Source organism: Lissotriton helveticus, chromosome 11 (assembly GCF_964261635.1).
Source record: "Lissotriton helveticus chromosome 11, aLisHel1.1, whole genome shotgun sequence".
In the NCBI taxonomy this organism is placed as follows: Eukaryota; Metazoa; Chordata; class Amphibia; order Caudata; family Salamandridae; genus Lissotriton; species Lissotriton helveticus.
Genome location: NC_136072.1, coordinates 1,027,677,228 through 1,027,701,845, shown reverse-complemented (window position 1 = coordinate 1,027,701,845; position 24,618 = coordinate 1,027,677,228). Strand labels below are relative to the sequence as shown.

Genomic DNA, 24,618 nt, shown 5'->3' with positions numbered 1-24,618 from the left:
GTCCTGATCATTATTTTAGCATGTTTCAGCAGACATAAGCATGCATAGTTTAAAGTTTTAATACAATGTACTGTCATTTAATAGCCTCCTCAAACAACTCACTGAAACATTTTGACTTAATGAACGAGTTACTTACCTTCAGTAACTATGGATCAGGTAGAGACATAGTCTAGCCACGGATTCCTTAACTTAAAATATCCCCAGGCGTCAGACTGGATCCGGAAAATTTTCCGCAGCAGCACCTCTGCGCACTGGGAGCGGCTCTGCCCCGACATCGCGCTGATGTCCGTTTTCGTCGGAGAAACTTTTCCGTGCCACAACACGGAGCCACCACCAAAAAACTGTTAGAATATGGGAAAAGTGTGCGAAAATGATGAAAAGACATAGAATGGTGAAAAACAGCATAATAAAGGAGAGTGCAAGGCACTGTATATTGAAAACTAGTAAAGGGAAAGAGCAGAGCACCGCTCCGAGAATCAACCCCGCAAAAGTGAAGGTAAATGAAGATGTAAACAATACCATGGCAGAGGACAGAAAGTCCGCAACCTTAATGTATAACTGTGAAGGACAACAAGTCCGGAGCACAGGAGCAAGGTCAATTGACCACAAGACGTCACTAGAAAAAGACGTTGTATCCCCAATAAGAGATTCATAAAATGTGGCAGAGCCAATAGACTTCAAACCAATGGAGCCCAGGGGTGGTAGGAGAGCCCAAGGCAATAGAGAAGGGGAAAAAACACCAATAGAACCCACACTGTACAACCCAGGGCATAGGGTTGGAAAGGAAACAAGACGCATGAGCATACCATCCAATTATGAGAATGGGCGGAGTAGAGCCATGAAAGCAGAATGAAGCATTCTGTGTTGGAGTGAAGTGAAAGCATCACCCTGCAGAAGGGTCAAGCCACCCAAAGGGAGGCGAGTGTAGAAAGCCGAACCTGAAAAGGTCCTCGCAGAATGGGGAGGAGGGGCGGGCATTAAGGAATCTGCGGCTAGACTATGTCTCTACCAGATACATCGTTACCAAAGGTAAGTAACTCGTTCATCTCATAGAGACGTCTAGCCGCAGATTCCTTAACTTAGAATAGATACCAAAGCCATACCCATAGAGGAGGCGGGTTTGCGACTGAACCCCAATAAGTTGCTGAGGCAACATAGCCGTCAACAAGGTGAGGACCCAAGGTGGGGACCGCAAACCAGCGCAGCCACACCAGACCATGTAGCTCAGAAAGAGCGAAAAAGATTGGGAGGCAAAGGTACCACAAGCCGTCAGAGAACAGCATGAAAACCCCCGTATGTCTACTGGGGGAGAGGAAGAAAACATACGCTAGATATGTCTGTGTGAAAGGGAAAGTTCTTGACTTCGCAAGAAGTGGAACTGAACCCATGGTCTGATGGATCCACAGGATTTGGCGTGCTGACCGTAAGTAAAACCCAGAGAGAAGACAACCGGTAGGACAGAGTAAACACACACCGTCCAGTATGCACAACAGTGGAAAAAAGCATTGTTGAATCCTGTACCAGCCAAATACATAGGACAGTATTAGCAGGATGCCGATCAATGAACAGAAAGTGCCAGTAATACTAGAAACAGAAGACACGCCGTTGGAGAGTCACTCGGTTATGAGGCATGTGAAAGAGCTGGCGGCAACCATCAGAAGCACCCAAAACAGGACTACAGTAAGAATGATAGTCAAGTGGAAGACTGGATGGAACAGAAGCATACCGTGTGGACGGTAGAACCACAGGAAGTAGAACAAGAACCCTCCTGTATGGTTGCGTGATCAGCCCAGATGCGAGAGACAATAGCACGAAGGCAACCGGCAAAAAAGGGCACCAAGCAAGCTGGACATCCACATAAGAGCACGTCGGCGAGCAGACTGGGTCAATGACCACGGACACCGAATGAAGGAACGTTATTAGCGCGATTTTGCTGTGTAACAGCACAGAGCATATATAGAGGCAAGAGAAATATGCCCAAAAATGAAGCGTAACACAGAGTACACGAAAAGTACCAACAGTCATGAGGAAGCAGAAGTGGACAGAACAATGTCCAGACCAGTAAGCTACATCAGCCCCTCGCCCGGGAGGAGCAACGGTCCCCCACAAAATAGAGGAGGAGAAGGAGTTAGACACTACAGTCGAAAACATTCAGGACCAACCTAATGATCCAAGGTCCTGAAGCGAGTATCCTAAAGCGGGAGACTGCTGAATCTGCGTGGCTATCAAAAAGGTCCATGCCATTGAAAGGCAGATCCCTGAGATTATCCCGAACATTGTCCGGGAAATGACTGTCGGGCAGCCAAGCATGGCGGCGCAAAGCCGCAGACCGAGCAAGAGCTCGTCCCACCGAGTCAGTGGCATCAACAGAAGAGCGGGGGAAAAATTGTGCCATTTCCCTGCCATCATGCAGAAGGCGGATTAATTCAAACAGTGGGCCTTCTGGAATTGAAGGTAGAAGAGCCTCAAAGGCTAGAGGATGCGTGTGTGAACACGCAAGCCGTATTCAATACGCGGATGCCAGCACTGGCAGAGGTGATAAGCTGGCGACCACATGTGTCTAACCACCTAGACTTCCTGGTGGGAGGCAACAGAGGCAGAGCGGAGGAAGACTGTAAGTCGAAGGCTGCCTGAACAACTAGGCCCTGAGCCCTAGGGTGAAGGTACAGACAGAGTGGATCATTTGGGGCAGGACGGTGTCAACGAGCTATGGCCCGATCAACAGGGTCCCCCGAGGAAGGCCTCACCCATGTGCCCAGCATGATTTCAAACAAGGATGCCCCAAGGGGCAGCAACGGCTTCACTTCAACCGGCTCCATATGGAGAAGATCCAACAAGGGATCAGAAGGCAGAGAAACCACAGGGGGCTGAAAACAAAGAATAGCTGCCGCCCTGTAAATAGCCTGTGCATAGGCAGCACTAGCCTCAGTTGCCATCCGGGGAGGTGACAATAAACCATCTGTAAGGGATGGCCGGAGACTAACCCGTTCACTAGACAGTAAAAGTAGAGTAGCCGGGGGCTGATCCGGAGTCCACGCCACACAAGGTACCTGCACCATGGGCCAAAACCACCGCAGATCAGGGGAGTCCAGAGGAGTATCAGCGTGTGGCATAAGAGAAGGCATAGGCGCAGGCACCGGCGTCAACAGACGCCGCGTGGGAGTCGCATCAACGTCCGAGGAGTCGGGTGGAATATTAACCTTCTGAAATAGATGAGACATGGACGTCGGCACCGGCGTCGACCTATGTCGAGCCGGAGTCGTCTGGACATCGACGACCTCCAAGGGGCACTCAGGCTGGGCGCCGTCGACCCCAATGCAATATGTGGGGAACAGAGCGTCGAGCCCGGCCCCACCTCCGGCGTCGGTGCATGGAGCCGCTCAGGGCTATGCGGAGACTGAAGGGGTGGGCTAGACGGACGACTGGGAGGACCCACTGGGCCGTGTCCCGTCGGCGTCATATCAGCTTCGGAACCGGAGTCGATGCACACAGCCGGTGCTGAGGACAAATCCACCAGCGAAGGCCCAACATGAGTACCTTCCACCTCTATGGAACCCGAAGTTGCACCAGGGAGAGTGGGTGATCCAAAGTAAGAGCGGAGTGCTTCAGAATAAGCCTCCATTTGGGCTTGTGTCGCTCCGGCACCCAGAAACGGGGGGTACAGAGGAGACGACTGTTGGAAGCTTGTTCCCGGCAGGGCGGCACGAGAAGATCAGGCGCCAGTGTCACGGGTATGGGAGGAAGACCTCCTGGACTTAAGTTTGTGTTTACCCACCTCCGAATGACGTCTGCGAGAACGACATCTGACGTGCACAGGTCTCACACGCCTTAATGACCGAAGGCATCGCACACTGTTCCGGGACACCAAAGACGTCGAGAAGACCCGAAAAACAGGTCAAGGAACCGCTGGTTTTCCAAGATCCGCGGTAGGATGCGGAAAAGGAGAAAACTGACGTCAGCGCGCCGGAAGGGCATATATGACTCTGCTGACATCACGTCCGTGGACGACATCAGGGGGGAGCCGTGCGGCGCTGCCCCCGGTGCGCAAAGGTGCTGCTGCGGAAAGTTTTCCGGATCCAGTCTGACGCCTGGGGATATTCTAAGTTAAGGAATCTGCGGCCAGATGTCTCAATCAAATTAGTTGGTTCTCACGAAGTTCTACACCACCGAATTTGACCCTGTCTTGATTAGTAGAGTACTTTGAAGAATTCATTCAGTTATGGAGTAGAAAATGTTATGATTATAGAGAGAGATTTGTAAATTATCTCCCTTTTGCACATCTTTATTTGCAAACATTTTTTATGACCTCTAAAATGTTTTCAGCCTCTTTGGAAAAAACGATAACACACACTTTTGTTAAATCAAAATTAGATTAAGGACTTTAATTGTGACACCTTTTCTTGTAGTACGCTTCATTTACACAGCATTGTGTTAGATATTGATACAGACAAGATAAACAGCAGTGAGTAAAGGGAAACGTTTTTCTTTAAATGCAACCATAAATAACTGTAATAAATATACATCAAGTAACTGTACAGCACAATTAAGGGCCAGGATGTGGGTATAAGTTACTTAAATTAACTCTCTGGTAGGAGAGACATTAATGTTAGCAGCAGTTATCGTACTCAGAGCTGTCATTTTACAAGTTTTTAAAAAAAGATTGGCATACAAAGCTCTCAAACTCCTCTCAATGAGGTATGACAAATGAAGGCAAACATACTTGTACTGAACACAAACAAACTTTGAAGATAAAACACAAATATGCACCAGTTATACATTGGAGCACACGTGGTGGTCATGTCAGTGTTGATTTTTTGTGATTTGTGTTGATTCACTTGCTTTTAAATCATCAATATTTCGGCTAACCATGTTTCACTACTATATGTTTGATTGGGTTCTCACAAATTAGACTTGTTAGATCTGGTTTTAACTGTTGGCTCAAAGAAATACCCTTGCTTTATACAGGATAGGGAGCTTGTGTTTGGCAACCCATCTTACTCTAAAGCTGTCCCACAAACATTTCACTCGTTCATATAGAACAAACGGCTTATACGCTTAAGGGCCTTTTTATTATTTATATTGTATACACATACACACATTGAGCCCTTTAAATATCACATTCATAACTCCTATTATTCACAGTTATATACAATAAATATATTTTCAATTCCCTCTTATGGACCAAGCTAAATAATGGGTTTGTATTTAAAGGGCATAGTTAATAACTATGGTAAAGTGCTGTCCAATTACATAGTTTTTGCACTTTGTGTGCCACCCTATGCTCCAAATACAGATTTTCATCTCAGTATTGGCATGTGAAAATATGATTATAAGAGTGGCAGAACAACTGTAAGTTCGATCAGTTTCTGATCTTTTAGCACATACACTTACGGGACAATTAGCAAAGATTTTACTTTAAGTAGGTGTGACTCACTCTTCAGGTACTACTGTATTACTTCTAAATTCCAAAAGTACTCTATGCTGGGAGTACTCATACAGTAAGTTACAGAAAAAAACTTTGTAAATTGAGCCTAAAGTGTTTAAGGTAATGTCTTTGTATGAATAGTTACCAAAATAAACCATTTGATTTGCAGGAAAATCTAGCTCCTTTTAAATTTGTTAAGGCTAAATTCATAACTTATTACATCAGTCAAGTAAAATACCATTTCCTTATGGGTGTTATGTTCTGATATAAACCTTCAAAACAAGCAATGTTCAAAAGCCTAATCTGCAAAATGTCTGAAAAAGTTTCACAGTGAAAAACTTAACAAAACCTTCACCAATTGCAACTAGTCGGCTAGTTGCAAGTATTTGTGTACTGATTATATATGAAACCGTTACATGTTGAAAAACAAAACATGGTAATATAACTAATATGCTATATAATAATGTAAAACATTTACAGGTAGAACTTTAGAAATAGATAATTTAGAAATATGTATGTTAACAAAGGTAAGCAGCACGACGCTCACTTTATAATGGTGGAAATAAAGTTACTTACCTTTTGAGGCCTACGTTCAAAATAATATTCTGCCCATAGAGTTCAAACCTCCGCATAATGACATTATCAGCATGCACTCCCATTAGTTGATTTGCACAATAAATATATATGTATGTATACACACACATATACAATATATATACACCCCACTATTACAGTGGTCAGTCTTCCACATCACAGTAATGCATGATCTGAAATTAATAGGATGGGAAAAAGGAGTGATGGAGAAAGCTGTATGGTGGCAATCTGACACATGCTCCTAATTGATAGGTTATGTTATTATGAAGCTCTAACAAACATCCTATACATTTTGAACTGCAGGTACAACGCAGCAGTTAAATAAATGTATGAGTAACTACTATGCAAAAACGTTTGAAAAAGAGATGGGTTACTCATCCTCACAAGAGAACCCCAGGAAGCAAGGTGCTTGTTCCAAACAATGATGGACGCAACTGATAAGTAAATGATTTACCTTAAGACAGACACCAAAAAGGGCATTTGCCAGGGGATTGTTTAACCTTAAACTTACTGGTCTTCTGGAAGTGTTCAAATAAAAAATATTTAACAACCAATGCATCACATATTCGTCTGGTTTGGAATTCAAAAAGAGGCTCTACAAAGATCAGGATCTACTGGGAAACTGTGATGCAACACAGACTGCAACAATGACGGTGAAATTAAATCGAGGAAGTCTCTGAATTACCTTCTCAATCATGTGAAGCACATTTAAAAAAGGATCCGCTTCCAAATGCTCAAATTGCCAAATTAATTAAGCTGCTTTCAGATCTTGAAAGCAAAATAATGTTGTGCTCAATATCAACAGTTTCACAAACTCTTGCCAAGACAAAACTGATGTCCCACGTGGAGTAGTTTATACTAATGGTGGACAAACACTTGTTCACTCAATGCTGAATATCACTGATAATAAATGAAGGCCTCTCCTTTTGTTAGTAAAGGACAAGAATAGGGATTCTTCATTTAGTTAATTTGAATCGTGAAAGAAAAGCTGAATGTTTTCAGGCAAACTATTATGATGTATGTTTGATATGCTAACACCCCTTGTCAAACTAAGAAAACCCTATACCCCTAGACACAAAACATAAATACTTGAGGAAAACTTCTACGTTACTCACAAGGCCTTTTGATGGTAAGTTAATTGTTGCCAAGGGCAATTTACAGCCATTACTCCAACATTAAACGTTTGCTACCTTTTTTTAGCATGATACGTGGATATGCAAAGCTAGCCTGACTGAGGGTGCTATTTGCACAGGTTCAAGTACTAGAGGAGAAAGGCCAGAAAGCACTGCAGAAACATATATGGATAAAATATAAGTAATGACAACAGTGTTTTCCTCTACTGTTAATAATTTGGATCACAGTAGCAAAATTCATGTAACAATCTCCTCTTTGAATCTAAAAAAAGGAGGCCAGCTCCTTTAATGCTCCTAGATAAAATAGCTGTGTATTATCCATTCTACTTTGTACACAGAAACAGCCATCTAAGGAATGCTGCACTGCGGGGAAGGCTCTGTAGACAACTAGGGGAGCTCGTAGGTTTCAAGCCGTGTTCTCTGTTCCTCGGTGGAGAGACTGCTATCCGCTAAGAACCACCCTCACAGATTCTGTGCCGCAAAGACAAGGTCCTGTAACTGCTCGACCAATATGCTGTATATTGATGCGGACAATGATTTCTCAAGTTCATTTAAAAACCAACTATCTCCTAGCCTGGATTTGAGAGCAAGCTGCATATCACCGGCTGATCCATATCTCTACTCAGTATTCCATTCCAGGACTGATAACGCTTTAAAATGCTTTGTACACACAAAGGGAACAAATAATGGCTCCAGGTCTGAGGTGGTTGTGTATTCCCCACTGGCACACACACACACTAAAGAGTTCACTTTGAGTCATTTTACTATGTACTAGATTATTGCTAAATTGCATCTCGAAAAACAAAAGATCTGTTCAAGGCTCTGCAAAGACTTTAAGAAGGTTGAATGGCCAAATGGCTGAATATTATGCCCAGACTCTACCTCTAGACTGTACACTTCATGGTTCAATCTGCTTTATGATGGAAAGGAAGGGATGTTGATTGCAGTTTCTCAGGATGTGTAGCTTCTTTTACAGGTTCACACCTTAGAGATTGTTCTGCCATCCAAAAAACTTAAGGGCAGAAATTAAGACTGCCCAGTTTCTCTAAATCTTTAAAGAATTCACACAGCGCTTCACCTGTAGAGTCATTCTGCCTAATTCCATGTTTAATCGACCATTAGTCAAAGAACAAGCAACTTTGAGATATTTTGCCAAAAAATACAGCTAATAAGACTTATAAACAGTCAAATCCTGAGTCGGCTATAAGGCATAACAGAAGCCAGAAAATTATTTGGATGTTTGTGGGGTAATTAGGTCAAGCAAGCGAAAGTGTTAATGGGTGTTCGTGCAGTTATTGTCTTTCATACTTAAGCAGGAGGTTGCGGCAGAAGAGAAACTAATTCAAATAGCAATACTAATAAAATTATGGTGCTTTTAAAACAAATGGGTTAAAAAAAATTGAATGCTGAATTACAGAAGCAGGAAATAATGCATCATTTTACAGGCTTGGAAAACCGACAAGAAGAATAGATTACTTGAACTTCCTGCTTATTTAAAACAAATTATTCCACCTTTAGGACACAATCCGTGGATGCTAATGAGCTTGACAGAGCTTTTCATTTGAGAACCCCAGTACTGCAAAATGAGTGTGAAATAACAGAAACCAAGTAAAGCTCTAAGCAAATTTACATAACGATACACAATCTATTCAGAAAGTGCACACAAATAATATGTGATATGCTGTATTTTGCTTCCATTCTTTCAAACTTGCACTCTATTTTACTGATGTGCTATTTGCAGAGGCAATAACATTTTACGTTACAAAATTACAAATGCACGTTTCAATACTTTTAAATTAAACTGTACACAAACTTTTTTTTAATCAAGTTATCATACAAATGTCCAACAAACAAGGCAGCAACTTAAGCAGCCCATCACGAAATTTACTAATACAAAATGTGAGTGTCCCCGAAATTACTGCAACATAAACAAAATATATTTGTCTCGTCCTCCGTCCAGTGTCACCAGAGGTAATTCACGCCAACGTCCCGATTTTTCAACTCAGCAAAGCTATTAGTAATCCTGAATATTGTCTCTGCCATTGAACTTCCTTCGTCAACCGCTGAGAGGATCTTCCCTGTAGTGAATGGCATATCTCAGTTTTTCAAGCATTATTTCTAAAGTCGAGTACTGAGGAAGTTTAACCATAAACATACAAGTTTCCACACGAATGTATCGTGAGTCAGGAGACCCTGTTGAACCAAAAAGATCCAAATTAATATGCATATCACAGGCTGTTTGCGCAGTAAATACACTTTCTATTGTGTTCACTTTTTTCATGAGAATTATTCTGAAGTCCAACTATTATAATGGGGACCAATTCTATAATACTTTTTAGTCCTTAAGCTCAACTTAGGTGCGCATAAATGTTCACTCTGCTTGCAATAAACTAACCAGTCATGATTTTGTGAATAAGGACTATAAATATTTATGAACAAAGTGCATTTGCAAATTTAGTAATTTCAGCTGAAATTTCTGGATTCGCAAATTAAAATTTTCAGGCATGTTTATGAGCATTTCTGGGTGGCCTGCATGTAAAAGGATGTATGTGAACACCCACAAACTTTCAGTTTTGTAGCAAATCACATACCCCATTTAGAGTTCACCATCGTAGAAACGCAGACTAATTTACCCTTTTTAACTACAAGACTAAATAGATTTCTAGGATGGGAATGGGGAGGGAAAATATCCATATATAATGGAGTTTCAGGGAAGGGGGTTCATCCATGCAGAATATTTGCTCCATTAAGTAACAAAAAGATAAATCTGTAAAAGAACAGGTTACTTACCTTTGGTAATGCTGTTTCTGGTGGATTATAAATCTAACAGCAGACTTCTCACCTTTGGGAACTCACCAGGAGCCAGACTGGAGACGGAAGATTTTTCAGAATATCCCTGGTCTGTTGGTAGGTGACAGCGTGCAGCTCTGCATTGAGGCTTGAACCTCATAGTAGTGCAACCAAAACACTTTGACGTCAGTTTCTTTCTTGACACTGTCCACACCCACCTGTGAACCAGTGTGCAGATGCCTAATTTTGGACCTTTTCAGATCAAGAGAGGCTATTTCACAGATCGTCAAGAGTCGTGAGGAATCTGTGAATACAGTATCCACCTGACAGTGTTACGAAAAATAAATAACTTATTCGTGTGATGGAATAACTTTTTCTTCTGATAGATACTTCTAAGAGCAGATTCCTCATCTTTAAAATGGATAGCAAAGGAGTACCTCCCTAAGTGGTGAGTCTGTGGGATGGCTCCTACCAGACCAAAAAGACTTGCACGACCGAAAGGCCAAAATGCCTTTCATGGCAGACCTGGCTGTCAAATCAGTATTGCTCTGTGAACATGTGCACTGAAATATCCAGGACAAACACTCTGTATGCCAATGCAGAGGTAGCTTTCTTGACTCTGGGGGAATGGGCCCTGAGTACTTCTGGAGGTTGCTTCTTGGCCAGCACATAGCACATCCAAACACAGAGGACTACCCACCTAAGCAAAGTCCTTTTCTGTACTACCTTTTCTTTGCCCCAGAGAACACCATAAAGAGCTGATCATCTACCCAAAGGTCTTTGGTGCGATCGATGTAAAAACTCAGCGACACAGTCTCTTACCATCTTACATCTTAGGCATCCAGCAGAATGCCCTCAAATGGATCATCTCATTCCTCACACACAGAGCATCCATCTGCCTCCCTTCACCTCCGCCCGAAGAATCTCATTTGTGGCATACCCCAAGGTTATTCTTCATCCCCACCCTCTTCAACATTTAAATTACAGTGCTGACATTCGGGAAGAACACCATCACTTGGGACCATACCTGATGGCTGGCAGAACTCGGACCAACACTCTCACTGACTAACCGTGCTCGCAACCAGAGCATCATCATCGACAACCAACTCAGCCATGAAACGCCAAAACAATGCAGTCACCTCCTCCTGCTTCCACACCCTCCGCATGCTTGGCAGAATCTTTGGATGGATCTCACTTGACACCAGAAAGACCGTCACCCAGGCACTCGTCACCAGCCGCCTCGACTACGGAAACGCCTTCTATGCCGGAATCTCCACCTATCTACTCAGAAGACCACAAACCATACAGAACACCGCAGCTCGGTTCATCCTAGACCTCCCCAAATAGACCCATATCACCCCACACCTCAGAAACCTCCACTGGCTTCTGGGTCAGAAGAGATGCCAGTTTAAGATCCTCATGTATGCCCACAAATCTTTACATGACCAGGCACTGTCCCACTTAAACCATCAACTGAAATTCAGCCCTCAAGACACCTGCATTCCATTTCTCACTCAAACTTGCCCACACCCCATGCATCCGCTGCTCCTTTTCCTATATTAATGCCAAGGCCTGGAAAGACTTGCCCCTCCACCTCTGGACTGCACCCACCCTGGAAGGCTTGAAGAAGAAACGCAAGACCTGACTTTTTGACTAAGTTCAGGCAGCATCCCCCTAGGGGTGATAGTGTTGCGCTAAACAAATACTGATTGATTGATTGATTTGCTCATCAAAATGATGAAATCTCTCCTCCTCCTTCAAGGTGTGAGGGATGACAAAGAACTTGGAAGCGTGATGGACTGTCCAACAGGAAAGGGAGTTAAAACCTTCAGGAAATAGGCTGTTCTACTCCTAGGCACCAGTTTATCATGCATGAAGGTGGTGTCGGCCGGCTGGACTGAAAGAGCCTGAAGCTCGCTCGTGTGGCAAGCTGAAGTTATTGTGACAAGAAATACTGTTTTCAGAGTCAGAAGGTGTAGGAGGCAGTTGTACATCGGCTTAAAATGGGTGCCTATAAGAAAAGTAAGGACCAAATCAAGATCCTGCTGTGGCATTATAAGAGTTCATGAGCAAATATATGAATTGCATCACAACATGTGATTGGAACAAGGATGGCTGGTGCCCCAAACTCAAAAAGGTTGAAAGGGCTGCCAAATAAACTTTAACAGAGCCCACTGCAAGTATTTGCTGGGTTGAAGACAAACCAAACAACAATACATCCAACAGTTTGGCCTGCAACAGGTCCATATTACGGGTGCCAAACTAAGCCACAAACTTGTCCCAGCATCTAGCGTAAACACAGACTGTGTTGAAGGACACCTGGATGCAAGGATGACATTCACTACTTCGGAGAGGGGGGGGAAGAGATTGAATGCAGTCAACTGCTGCAGCTAAATATCCATCCATGGAGATGTAGAATGTGCAGGTCAAGGTGCAAGGCCCACGGCCCTACCCTGCTGCTGCAACAGAATATCCTCTCAAAGCGGCAGTCTGATCAGAGGACAGATACTTATGCCCAGGAGTTCCAGGTACTACACTATCCTGGCCCAATCTGGAGCCACTAGAATGACTTGGGCCTGGTTGTTCTTAACCTTCTTCAGATCTTGACGCAACCTTGGCTGATGTCGAGACAGATGTGGTTTGGAGTTGGACAAGACAATAGGATTGGTGTCCTTCACTGGCATAAGTGGTGACAGGACTGGCATGCATCATTGTGAAAGACGTAGTATTAGCTCCAGTGTTGGAGCTGAACCCTAAAGGGTTAAGTGGCTCTGATGACCCCAAGGACTGATCAGCTTGTGGTAACCTGAGGGGAGTGCTGAAGAGGATGACCTGGAAGAATGGGTATAGATTTTAAATCAGCTGATGGTTATGAAGGTAGTCCAACATGGGAGGGCGACACCCAGCCAACATAAACAGCTTATTCACTGGGTCAGGGCAGGGGACTGTACCCTTGTGGGGATCGGGGTGGGATTGTGCAAAGTAAAATGTAAACTGGCTACGTAACAAGAACTGACCTACATTTTTGTTGTGTTTTCACTTACAGGTTTTAATATGGACTGATGTGTTGAGCTGTTCTACTGGACACATAAAAAAATAAAACATTCAATAAGACCTCGCTCGAGGCTCTGTGGGGCCCAAAAGCGTGCAACAGGAAGCTGGCTGGGAGCCAAAGATTCACAAAAATGACATCCTTTAATGCCTTGATCTATTGCAACGTCGTCAACACCCCCCCAAATTCAGGGTGTATTGGGTGTCTGATGCAGAACTGGCTCCTCTACTGGAGATCAGGGTGAGACTGAAGTGCACCTTCACATCCTTGCAAATTGTCAGAAGGAAAGTGGCTACGTTGGGACAAATGCCGCTGGACTGCTGATCTTTTTCTTTTGGATTTCAACTGGCAGATGTGCATTTGCTATGTAGCAAACAAGGGTCCTCCAGTTTTAGAGGGGGTGGACCAACGCAAAATGCATATTATTCTTGATCCTAACAGTGCTGACCAATAAGATAGCAAAGGATTTTCCTGAAGTGTTTAGTGCTACTTTAAGGAATTTGGTTGGATTCAAACGTCGCATTGTTTTAAAGGACAATGCAGAGACCAAAGTTCATAAGGTTAGGAGTGTGCCAATCATGCTCAGAGATGAAGTGTCTTGTGAATTGGACAAACTTGTTGCTTCTGGTGTAATAGAACCTATTGAGTGCTCAAAGTGGATTTCTCCATTGGTAATAGCACGACGGAGCAACGGAAAAATACGTTTGTGTGTTGACTTGCGCCACCTAAATAACAACATTGTCATTGAACGCTTTCCACTGCCTAAGATAAATGAGATGGTGTTATGTTTAAAGGGGGAAAATACTTATCAACAGTTGATTTATCTTCTTCATACCACCAAATCTCCCTCACCCCTGATTGCATGAGATATCCAGCATTTATAACACCTTTTGGCTGCTTTTAATTGAAAAAAATTCCTTTTGGGTAGGCATCCGCAGCTTCGGTTTTTCAGAGACTTATGATCTGTTTATTTGGAAAGCAACAGGAGTCAAACAAAATTCAGGATGAAATTTACATTTTGGGAGAAAACAAGGAGGTTCATGATTCCAGGTTACAGAGCGTTATGAATATTTTAAAAGAGAAAGGTTAACTGTTGAATTATCTAAATGTACTTGCTGAGAAAAATTGGCATATTTGGGGCATGAGATAAGTTTTGAAGGAGTGAAACCAAAACTTTCCTTAGTGAATGCTATTAAGGAAGTGCCCTGTCCGAATAACAAAGACAAGTTACGGTCCTTCTTAGGTCTGGTTGAATATGGTTCTAAGTTTATTCCACACTTCACTGCTAGGAGTTTCCATATGAGGCAACTGGTAAAACATAAGAGTACATTTTACTGGTGCACCAGTTGTCTAGAAGATTTCAAGGCTAGAACGACCACTATTGACAAGGTTCAAGCACTAAAAGGTTTTGATCCTGAACTTAGAGCTTATATCACCCCTGATGCTAGTGGGAAAGGATTAGGCGCTGTCTTGTCTCAAATAGACAAAGATGGGAAAGAATTCTTCATTTCATTTGCTTCACATGCCTTATCACAGACTGAGGAAAATTATACGGAATCGAGGGAGGGGCTTTGGCCTGTGCATGGCTCTTGATGATTTTAGAGCTTTTGTTTGGGAAAAACCTATCACTGTAAGATGTGATCATAAGCCTTAATGTAACTTTTGACACCAGAGGGAACTGTTGGAGCATCTGCTAGGATAGCCAGATTATCTATGCATATGTAAGATTAGATTTATAAGGTAGTGTATCTTCCTGGTAAAGAGAACATTTTAGCAGATTGCTTATCTAGGTTACTATTCAAGTTGGAACAATGCGAGGATGAGGTATGGAACAATTTCCAAATTGCTTTTGTACATAGTGATGGAGGTAGAGCAATAAGCAAGGATAAATGGTTGGGTGAATGTGATAGGGATGATGTAGTAAAACAAGTTAAGGAATGTGTATTTGCAATAATTGGGCAAACGGTGATAAGATTAACTCGGAACTTAGACCATTCTGGGAAGTCAGATCACACCTTACCATCAATAATGGCACAATTTTAAGGAGAGAAAGTATTGTGCCCTCCAGAAGTTTACACAGTCGGTAATTAAGCTATGCCTTGAAGGTCATTTTGCATAGTTAGGACAATCGACCTATGTTCGGCTTTTGACACCGTCAAACATGAAAATCTGCTAGACCTCCTGAAATATAGAATGGTCTTATCAGGCTCAGTACTAAACTGATTTACCTCTTTCCTCCAAAATAGTTCCCAAAGATTCAAGGTTAATTCATCCTGGTCTATGGCCGTCCCTGTCACATTAGGAGTCCCACAAGGCTCATCCCTCTCACCTACACTTTTCAACCTATTCATGGAACCACTAATTGAAATTCTCAGCTCATCAAACTTCCACTACCACATGTACGCAGACGATACACAACTATACTTAAAGATCACCTCTCTTGAGGACATCAAATCTCCCAACTTAACGGTGCAAAAACCTCAGACTTGGTTGGCAGAAAACCACCTGGAACTAAATACCGCCACGACTGAATTCCTCCTAATCGCTCCACCCAACCGATCAACCATCATACAAGAATGGCTTAAACAACTAACAACTCTCAACTGCCAACCTCATATTATCGACTCAGCGAAATCGCTGGGATTAACTCTGGACTGAAATCTAAACATGCAGAAACACATCAGTACCACAACAAAAGGAGCAAACATTCAGATGAACTCTTTGAGAAAATTAAAACCCTTCCTTCCCGCAAATGACTTCAAACTTGCAGTTCAGGCACAAGTTATCCCAAGGCTAGACTACGGGAGTGCAACTCTTTGCGGACTTCCCAGATCTACAACGGCTCCTCCAAGAGCCTCAATCAACTCAGTGGCCAGGCTAATCATGGGCTCCAAAAGAAACTCCCACATTTCCCCTGGCCGTAGAGCTCTAAACTGGCTACCATTCGAAGCAAGAATTCAACAAAAAAATCGCTTGCATGACTCACAAAGCCATTCATCACAATACTCTGAGGTATCTGGCCGAGAACTGGTGCTCTTATGTGGCAACAGATCCACCAGGAGGGCTAGCAATCTTCTTCTGAAACCACAATGATTTGCCAAAATGAAAACTTACAACCGTGCCTTCTCTGGAATCACTCCTAGGATATGGAATGCACTGCGCTCCAGAAACCAGACTGAATCCCTCAACTGCCACTTTCAAGAAAGAAGTAAAATCTCTTCTTGTGATCAAATTTACATGATAATTGTATCTAACTCTCATAACGGCTGCTTATAGAGTAGGACATAACTATGACATACAGTGTTCTTTTGTTAATCTCTCTTCCCTTGTAAAGCGCTCGGATACCTGCAAGGGTTAAAACCTTCAAAATAAAATAAGTAACGCTTATTCTGGTGGATACAGTATCTGCCTGTGGATTCCGCACCTTTTGGATTTACCCCTTATGCAGCATTCCACAGAAACATTTTTCATAGCTCACCCACCTCGACGAGGACGTCACAATGGCACGGCTCCGCTCGCGACTCCGCGTGACATCATCGGAGCCATAAGAAGACCTCGTCGGCGTGCTGATGTCAGCTCCACCCATTTTTTCTGTGCCTTCGAGGCAAACAGGTGAACCAACAACATTTCACAAGTATACACAGTATATAACATATGTACATACTATTCAAGAAGAAAGGAAACTGGAAATCCTAAAAGCAACATATCATTTCCAAACACAATGAATACAAGACTTTCAGACTCAAAATTATTTTCGGTATAAGTACGTAGACAAATGGGAGGCGGGTGGGTCAGTGAGGAATCCACAGGCAGATACTGTATCCACCAGAAAAAGCGTTACCGAAAATAAGTAACTTGTTATTCTGATGGATACATCTACCTGTGGATTCCACACCTATTGAATTGAATCCCCAACCAGTCCCACTCCTGGATGAGGATGTCCATCTACCTATACCAAAAAATCCTGCAGCACACAACATGCAGAATGGTTGTCCCTACTCACCCCCTAATCTAAGTAGTAATGCTTCGCTAAAGTGTGGAGGGAGGCCCAAGTTGCCGCCTTGCAGATGTCTACAACAGGGACACCTCTGGCCAAAGCCGAACAAGAAGACTTAGCTCTAGTGGAATGAGCTTTAATACCTTAAGGTGGCTCCTTCTTGGCCAAGGCGTAGCACATCTTGATGCACGGTGTAGGAAGGTGGAATCTGACTGCATGGTTATCCCCATTTTTTTCCTGGTGTTTTGCTGGTTTTTGACTAGTCTGACTGGGATCCTGCTAATCAGGACCCCAGTTTATCTGCTTTCTCCTCTAAATTGATTGCATGTACTTTAGGTACACTCCAGATTGGATTCTGGGGTACCCGTATAAGTCCCTAGTATATGGTATACTATGTACCTAGGGCACAGGTATCCCAGAGGCCTCCCAGGGGCTGCAGCATGTATTGTGCCACCCCTGAGAGACCACTCAAACTGACACCACAGGTCTGCTACTGCAGCCTGTGTAAGTTGGTGCATGCACCCCTTACTTAGATATTCGTTCACTATATCTAGCCTATATCACTGTACATATAAACCTATCAGTCACCCCTATGGCAGGCCTTATCAATCCTGAAGCCAGGGTGCTGGGTTTTATGTGAGAGGGTGCCCATGCATGAGCAGAGCCCCACTGCAGCCTTCGGAACCTATTTTCTGGGGTTGTTTGTGATGCAGCCAACCATATATATTTAAGTGCATTATAACCTCGCGGTAAATGCTACCTTTAAAACGGCTGCTTGGAAACATGCTGTGTTTGGTGTCAAACACCTTGAAATCATACCTCCCCGCCAGTAACTGGCGAGGGAGGTATGATTCCACCCTCCTAAAGGGACACATGCGACACACCGGTACACCCGGTACCAGCTTTCTCGACCGGGCATCACAAAATGGATGCTGTCAGCCACAGACACGAGTCTGCACATTTGGTGTCCCTGAGCATAGTCCAGCTCAAACCGGTGCAGGAGCCATTTGCTCCTGCTCTGGCGCGAAACTGGACAAAGGACATGGGTGTAGCCACCACTCTGTCCTGACCCTCCCAGGTGGGTCCCCAGAGTTTGTCCCACTCCTTCCTTGGGTGCTCTTTTGCATCAGCATATGCTTTACGGCAATCCCTGAGGCTGTGCTTTGGGCTACTTGTAGTCCTGACCCGGAGCTGTGTTTCCACTGAAGATTTCCGGCCTACACTCCACGAGTGTTCCGTGGGCTAGTATTTTGTGATTTCTCTCGAGGTCCCTTTGCGATCCCTGGTTCGTTGGCATGTGGGTCCCTGTGAAGGTAACTGTAACTTTCCTTGGGCTTTCCTGGTTGCTCCAGGCATGCCCCGACTCTCCATTGCTTGGAGAGTCCCCAGGGCCTTACTGGTCCTCACCGAAGCTGATTTCCCCTGACCACGTGGGCTGCAGTTGCCAAAGCTTGTTGGTGCTCCATCTGAATACTAATCCCCCCAGCACTTGACATCCTTTGTGGGACGTCTCCTGGTCCCGTTGGCTGCAGAGTCAAGCATCACGTCATCTCACCTGAAGCAACCGACATCGGTGGGCATTTGTCTACCGAGCCCCTGGTCACCCTGAAGTGACCCAGACTCTGTCCCCTCTGCTTTCAGATTCTTCTCACCTCGAATCCAGGCTTGGATTCCACCAGACACTTTTCCTCTTCAGGGCAGCAGCACTTTTCAGCATCACGCCATTGAAAACAACAAAGATTCCCGACATCACTTGATACCTATAAACCCGGCTTTCCTGGGTTATGTAACACGAGTACTCCGGTGCTCACAAGGGTGCTGGCCTTAGAACCTTCTATGTTTGAAAGTGTTTGCTTAAAGTCCTCTCCGAAGTGTCCCTAATCTTTAAAATTCCAACGTGACTTTCCCATAGAGTTGTACGGAGCTCGCGCCTTTGTTCTCACACTGCACTCGTCCTCCGTGGGTCCCCTGTGTCACTACCTTGGGTGGTTCCTTTGGGGTCTCAGCAATTCTACGTGCTCTAGGCACTGTGTCTAGTCAAGTCATGGTTGTTATACCACTTTCTTAGTAAATGGTTTGGTCTCCCCCTGGAGCCCACTGTGTATTGTGCTATTTACGGTCGTTCTAGTGATTTATTATTGTGTGCTTTGTTCTCTAATCTCAAAGAGGTTAGCAGAGAGTGTTTAGTAATAAATACATATATTTTATATATTCCTTGTGTGGTTCTCCTTTCATTTGGTCATTCAGGAGGTTCTGATTTAGTAAAACAAGCTGCTTTACATTCCTTCGAGACTTAGCCTGAAGGCTGCTCTCCATAGCTACCACTAGGATAGCTTTCATTAAAGGTCGCCTTTAACCTAATCATCAATAAGGGTTGTTTGGACTGGTACAAGCTGCCCAATATAATTAGTAGTCAGCATATACCAGGCCAACTTCTCACACACGGGATGATCCACTTGGACAGCGTTCGCTTGTGGACAGCTTTCCCATGTAACCAATGAAGAGCTGGTCGTTCAGCCTGAAGTCCTTGGTTCTGTCCAGGTAGAAGCTGTCCGCCCTCTTAGGGTCCAGGAGGCGAAGTCTCTCCTTCTCCTTGGAAGGGCGAGGAAAGAAAGTGGGTAAAGTGATGGACTGCCCTAGATGAAAAGGAGTAACCACCTTATGCAGGAAAGCAGCTCTGATTCTGAGAACCATCTTATCTGCATGGATAGTGAGATAGATAAGAGCCTGTAGCTCACTAACCCTCCTGGCAGGTAATCCCAACCAGAACAATTAATTTGAATGAGAGAAGTTTCAACGGACAACTATGCAGAGGCTCGAAATGAGAACTCATAGGAAAGTAAGAACTAAATTTAAATCCTTCTGAGGTATAATAAAAGGAGGAGGAGGAAATCTATTAGTGAGACCCTTAATGAATATCATGACAATGGGAGACTTAAACAAAGATGGTTGGTCTGGCAAACAAAGAAAGGCTGACAACCCTGACAAGTAGCCTGTAGGTCGCTACAGCACAATCCAGCTGAGCTAAAAAAGAGACAAACTAAGATCATCAGACAAATGGGCCTTCAAAGGATCAATTGAAATCTCTCCACACCATTTAACAAATCTGACCCACCTACTGGAATAGACAGATTTGGTGGAGTGTCTTCTTGCCGATAATATAACATCCACCACATCCGTTGGGCGAGAGAAAGAACTCAGGTTGTCCCATTCAATATCCAGGCATTAAAGTGAAGGCTCTGGAGGTGGGGGTGTAGAACCGGTGGGGGTGTAGAACCTGCCCCTGCGATTGCGAGAGTAGGTCTGCCCTGAGGGGGAGACGGAGCAGAGGGTGCGATGAGAGGTGAAGGTTTGTGTACCACACCCTCCTTGGCCAATCCAAGGCAATCAATATGACTTGGGGCTGGTGTTGGTGATTCTGCCTCAGAACCCAAGAAATCAAGGGTATGGGAGAAAACGCGTTAAGAAGGCGAAAGCTCCAATTTACTTCAAACGCATCCCCCAACGCTCCCCGCATCGGATACTAGAAGCTGCAGAACAACAGGCAATGTGCATGCTCGTGAGGGGCAAACAGGTCCAACCGAGGAAACCCCAACATCCTGAAAATGTGCTAGACCACCTCCGGATGAAGATGCAACTCATGATGACTATTGCTGACTGAGACTGTCCACACGCACATTCAAAGCAAAACCAAAGGGGATGATGGACGGAGTGTTGAACAATGCAAACACTCACCCCCATTCAACTGATCTGGGTTTAATCCATCATCATTGTTTAGCTCACTCCGCCACCCCAGTTCAGACATGGCCATATGCAAACAGTCTGACCCTGTGCATCATGGGAACAGTCCAGCCCGAACTGCCAAGCCAGGTCTTCCCTGGACCGGAAACGAGCACCCTGGGACCGGTTTCTGGCCGATCAGCCGTCATCAGCCAGGCTAGCTTGAATCCAGTGGCAAAGTGGGCGTACCCGGCCAACTTAGGACTAACAAAGCAAAACCAAAGGGGATGATGGACAGAGTGTTGAACAATGCAAGCACTCACCCCCAGTCAACTGATCTGGGTTTAATCCATCTTCACACGCACATTCAGCACCCTACCAGATGATTTGCAACTACGCAAATTTGGTGGTCCTGAGTCCAGGACTAGAGCCGCAGAGCCTCTTTGCAGAGACGATACAACCTACTCCTCCCTGTTTATTGATGTACCACATCGCTGTAGTGTTGTCCGTCAGGACCTGAACTGACTGACCGTGAAGGGGGGGAAGAAAGGCCTTGCGAGCCAAACGTATAACCCGTAGTTTCATAAGATTGATGTGAATCAATCTTTCCTCTAGAGACCAAAGGCCCTTGATCTCCAGATCCCCCAGATGAGCTCCCCACCCTAGAGTGGAGGCATCCGTTATCACTGTGGCCACCAGAGAAGGAGGTTGAAAAGGCTCACCTTGAGGCAGGTTGTCGGAACACTCCACCAAGATAGCTCCGCTGCAGTGTCTCTGGAGATTCTGACCACCTCCCTGAGATCTCCGCTGTGTTGATACCACTGTCTGCAGAGGCACCACTGTATGCAAGATGTGAACAGACAAAGCAAGCATAAGACCTTCAGGACTGTAACAGTCGCTCCATTTTGAAACAGTGGAATCATAGCCTGTATGTCCAGAATCCTCTTAGGAGGCGGGAAGGCATGAATCACAGTAATATCCAGTACTGCCCCTATGAACAGGTTGCGCTGAGAGGGCACCAGATGAGATATGGGTACATTTATCAAAAAAACAAAGTGGAACAACAGTCGTGTAGTTACTTGCAGATGATGAAGCTCCATCTCTGGCGACATTGCTTTGAGCAGTCAATTGTCCAGATGAAGGAAAACAGGAATCCCGACCTTCTGAGATGCGCTGCCACCACTGCCATCACCTCCGTGAAGACCGGTGGCACGGGTGTAAGACTGAAAGGAAGGACCGCAAACTGATAATACTGAGACCCCACCATAAAATGGAGATACCTCCGATGCGACTTTAGTATGATTATGTGAAAATAGGCATCCTGTAAATCGATCAGCGCCAGAAGAACCTGAGCTAGGGTCAATATCTTGAACAACTTATGTTTGAGGTATAAATCCAAGACCCTGAGGTCTAGGATCGGCAAATTACCCGTCCTTTTTGGGGATCAGGAAATACCAGGAGTAGCATCTCAGAACCCTTTCCTGCTCTGGAACAACCTCTATCGCACCTTTCTGTAACAAGGACAGGACCTCTTGTTGCAGAAGCAAAAGATGGTCTTCCGAACACTAACCCTGGCTAGGAAGATAAGGAGGGGGAAACTTCGGAAAGGGAAGGGCGTACCCATTTTCTACAAGATTCAAAACCCAAAGATCTGACGTAACAGATTTCAGTTTTGTAGAAAATGGGACACCCGACCTCCCACGGGTTCAACATGCTCCAAGATGGGGGATCTAGAGCTGCTTCCCTGCGGAGCTAGTGGTGGGGCAGGGGAGGAGGAGGAGGAGGAGGAGACCTGCTGTCCAGCAGCTCCTCGGAGACAACCTCTTCCCTTCCCTCTGTATGAGCTATACCGTGGGCTCTGTTGTTGCTGCTGCTGTTGGCCCCGAAATGGAGCAGCCTTCCCAAAACCCCGAAATCTTCGGTAACCAAAACTCCTAGGCTGGGACTGCAAGCCTAAGGATCTAGCAGTAGCTCTGCTATCCTTAAACCGTTGTTGAGCTGAGTCAGCCTTGGTCCCAAACAGCCTTGAGCCATCAAAGGGAAGATCCAACAGTATGGCCTGGTCGTCCGGAGAGAATCATGACCCTCAAAACCAGGCATGCCTCCTAGTTGCCACCGAAGAGCCCATTACCCTGGCAACGGAGTCAGCCGTATCAAGCCCAGACAGGATCACCTGATGGGCTGCAGCCTGCATGCCTGACAGTACCTCAGTGAAGTAATCCCGGACATTTTCTGGCAGCTTAGGTATCACCTCCTTAACTGAGTCCATCAATACATGGATGTAACGCCCCATCAAGTACGTAGCATTACTTGACTTTAAGGCCATGCTGGCTGATGAAAACACCTTTTTTATAGATTGTTCCAACTTCTTGGAGTCTCTATTCCTGGAGTGCGGGAGAAGGAACCAGCGGATTGCTTAGAGGAACGAGACGCTTGAACAACCAAGCTTTCAGGCGAAGGGTGCGATGATAAAAATGCTGGATCCCCCAGTACAACCTTATAACGCCTTGCCACCGTTCTAGACACAGCAGGGGCAGACATTGGCTTCTGCCTAACTTTTACGATCTGTCAAGGCTTCATTTGATGGAAGCAAAGGTTCCACCGCAGATGAATGCAGTACCTCTGTTGAAATAATAGACTTGACCTCTGCAGTTGGCAACTGCAAATCCAGAAGGTTAGCAGCCTTTCTTATGACTGAATGGTATGAGGCCAAATCCTGAGAATGAAGAACTCAGGGCGAAGAGAGCTCCCACTGTTTCCAGCCCACTGGCTTCTTGATGACCTTCAAAGTCATCCATAGGGACAAATTAAATAATCTAATTATAGGTGCACAATCATCCTCCAAATTAGTTAAATCGGTTTTCTGCTGCTCGCCCATTATCGACTCGCTGTCCTCGCTTCCAGCCTTTTTATCCACCGTTATAAGTGAGGTTAAGCAACTGAAGGGAGGCAATCAACCTGAATGTTTACACCAGTTTCCCCAAAAGTCCCCAACTGTGAATTCTGAACCATTCACCCCCTGCATGGCTCAGTGGCCGCGCCACAGCCTAGCGGGGTGTCGGAATCTTTGGCAATTGAGACTGACCACCAAGAGGTCCCCCACTGTTCCAGGGGCTCCCCCCTCCCAACAGGGCTGACCGCGCCACCGGTCATAAATATCGAGTCAGCGAACGGGCATTCGCACTCTATCAGTGCCAATGTGGCAACGGTGCCTGCGAACCAAGCCACTGCGGCCACCCCACTTTAGATACACTGCCAGTTCCCTACCCCCTCATTAGTAAGAGAGAGCGCAAACGCCAGCGCAAACAGAGAAATAAATTAAGATTAAATCCAACAACTGACCCCCCCTAAATTATTCCCGTTATTTGTAAACGCCATCAATAAAAAAGTCCTAAGTGCCCCTCAATCAACATCTAGGGCAGCAACTTCCTAGTAAAAACCCTCCCAAGGAAGATTTAACCCCGACTGTCTGTCAACAGACTTTGGGCTGCAGACATGACTGTATTATCACATCTGCAGAAGCAGCGGTATCCGACCCTCAATCGTTCACTGATCCAACAACTACAGTCATGATAACACAACCTCAACCTGCCCTTACCTCAAGCTCATCTTGGCAGGGAAAACCAAACATTGGACCCAGTTTTTCAAAAGTAATCCATATTAACAAATCAATCTCACTTCCAAACACCCAGATATCGAGCAGAGGCCCACTAAATTCTTTTCAGCCTCGACTGGGCCCAGATGTAGGTTCTTTAACCGACACAACTCCCCACCTCAATGCAAGTCCAAGCAGTAAGGGAGTTAAACCCGACACTCAGGGTGCTAAAATACTCTTTGCCCCCGAATACACCTCAAAGGCTCGACACAACACCCTTAACAGGTCAAATATAATAAAACTAGCAAATGG

The 24,618-nt window shown here is 44.9% G+C and overlaps 1 protein-coding gene across 4 annotated transcripts in view; it reads right to left on the bottom strand.

Annotated features, from left to right (window-relative positions):
* Window positions 1-4,351: 4,351 nt before the first annotated feature.
* HECTD4 (HECT domain E3 ubiquitin protein ligase 4) overlaps window positions 4,352-24,618 on the bottom strand; it is a 2,216,728-nt gene continuing 2,196,461 nt past the window's right edge. For all 4 annotated transcript variants that reach the window (XM_078667422.1, XM_078667425.1, XM_078667423.1 and 1 more), the window contains one exon: window positions 4,352-9,345. In XM_078667422.1, the coding sequence (XP_078523548.1) occupies window positions 9,209-9,345 (137 nt within the window). In that variant the 3' untranslated portion in view covers window positions 4,352-9,208. The remainder of the gene's footprint in view (window positions 9,346-24,618) is intronic.